The sequence below is a fragment of the Columba livia genome, unplaced genomic scaffold (genome assembly GCF_036013475.1).
Source record: "Columba livia isolate bColLiv1 breed racing homer unplaced genomic scaffold, bColLiv1.pat.W.v2 Scaffold_303, whole genome shotgun sequence".
In the NCBI taxonomy this organism is placed as follows: domain Eukaryota; kingdom Metazoa; phylum Chordata; class Aves; order Columbiformes; family Columbidae; genus Columba; species Columba livia.
The window spans coordinates 5,549-7,359 of NW_027043340.1; the positions used below are offsets into that span (position 1 = coordinate 5,549).

Sequence of the window (1,811 nt, forward strand, 5' to 3'; positions counted from 1 at the left end):
GATATAGTGAAAAACGAGTCATTAAAGAGCCCTTTATTTTGCTTAAAGACAAGGAGAGCACAGCTCCTCATTTAAACCACCAGTGGCTATAAAAGAAAAGCAGACAGAGAATTAGGAAAGCGGACGACAACATTTTCACAATAAACACCCTACTAACAACAACAGACAATCCAGATGACGGGCTGGGTCTGTAGTTATATTGAAACAACTAGGCAGAAGCAGATGAGCAGTTTAATGATTCAGAAAACCATCCAGTCATCAGTTTCCTCACAGCATCCTTGAGCTCCTGTTTCCTCATACTGTAGATGAGGGGGTTCACTGCTGGAGGCACCACTGAGTACAGAACAGACACCACCAGGTCCATGGATGGGGAGGACATAGAGGGGGGCTTCAGGTTGGCAAACATGCCAGTGCTGAGGAACAGGGAGACCACGGCCAGGTGAGGGAGGCAGGTGGAAAAGGCTTTGTGCCGTCCCTGCTCAGAGGGGATCCTCAGCACGGCCCTCAAGATCTGCACATAGGACACCACGATGAACACAAAACACATAAAAGCTAAACAGACACTGACCACAAGAAGCCCAAGTTCCCTGAGGTAGGAGTGTGAGCAGGAGAGCTTGAGGATCTGGGGGATTTCACAGAAGAACTGGCCCAGGGCATTGCCCTTGCACAGGGGCAGTGAAAATGTATTGGCCGTGTGCAGCAGAGCATTGAGAAACCCAGTGGCCCAGGCAGCTGCTGCCATGTGGACACAAGCTCTGCTGCCCAGGAGGGTCCCGTAGTGCAGGGGTTTGCAGATGGCAACGTAGCGGTCGTAGGACATGACGGTGAGAAGAAAATACTCTGAACCAAGCAAGAAACAAAAAGAGAAGACCTGTGCAGCACATCCTGCATAGGAAATGACCCTGGAATCCCACAGAGAGTTGGCCATGGATTTGGGGACAATGGTAGAGATGCAGCCCAGGTCAAGGAGGGCGAGGTTGAGCAGGAAGAAGTACATGGGGGTGTGGAGGTGCTGGTCCCAGGCTATGGTGGTGATGATGAGGCCGTTGCCCAGGAGGGCAGCCAGGTAGATGCCCAGGAAGAGCCAGAAGTGCAAGAGCTGCAGCTCCCGTGTGTCTGTGAACGGCAGGAGGAGGAACTGGCTGATGGAGCTGCTGTTGGACATTGGCTGCCTGTGGGCATGAGGACCTGTGCAAGGAGGAAAAGGCAGTGACAGGTTAGGGGAGACTTCTCTGAGGAAAATAAACATGCTGTTTCTGATGGAAAACGCCCTCCCTGATGGAGGGATGTTTCCGCTCATTCTCTCTTTCTACCAGCTGAGAAAAAACAGTTCATCACAGTTTAAAATGCAGCTTGGGCATCTGGTTTCCACGAACACAGCTCTGGGGCAAAACCCCCTGAGTTGGTGTCAGAACAAAAACTGGCCCACACTCCCACCCCAACCCCAGAGAGCAAGAGCAGCAGGGACAGGTGGAGAAACAGGGAAGGACACTGCAGTGCTACCAGAAAGTAAAGCAAGGACAGAAAGGCAGACGGGCATGCTGTGGAACCTTCTCCTGACCCGGCTGTGCTGCTGCCACTCACATTATCACACTGTAGAGCAAGTACTTTTAGCACCTTATTTGTGTACCACGTTCCAGGAACCCTTCCCCTGGAGGTCCAGCTGCTGAGGTGGAGACTTGTGACCTGGACCCCATGGCTTTGGGGCAGAGGGTCTGCTGGGGAGGAGAGGAGACCAGGGGTTGCACTGGGAAATGTGTCTGCACTAGAAAGGATGTGAGAGACATTCCTAAATCCCATCCCCAGCATTT

General features: G+C 52.2%; 1 protein-coding gene across 1 annotated transcript; it reads right to left on the reverse strand.

Annotated features, from left to right (window-relative positions):
• Positions 1–208: 208 nt before the first annotated feature.
• LOC135578068 (olfactory receptor 14J1-like) lies at positions 209–1,165 on the reverse strand. Its single transcript, XM_065048257.1, has one exon. It carries the CDS (start codon positions 1,163–1,165, stop codon positions 209–211), a length of 957 nt encoding a protein of 318 aa, XP_064904329.1.
• Positions 1,166–1,811: the final 646 nt, after the last annotated feature.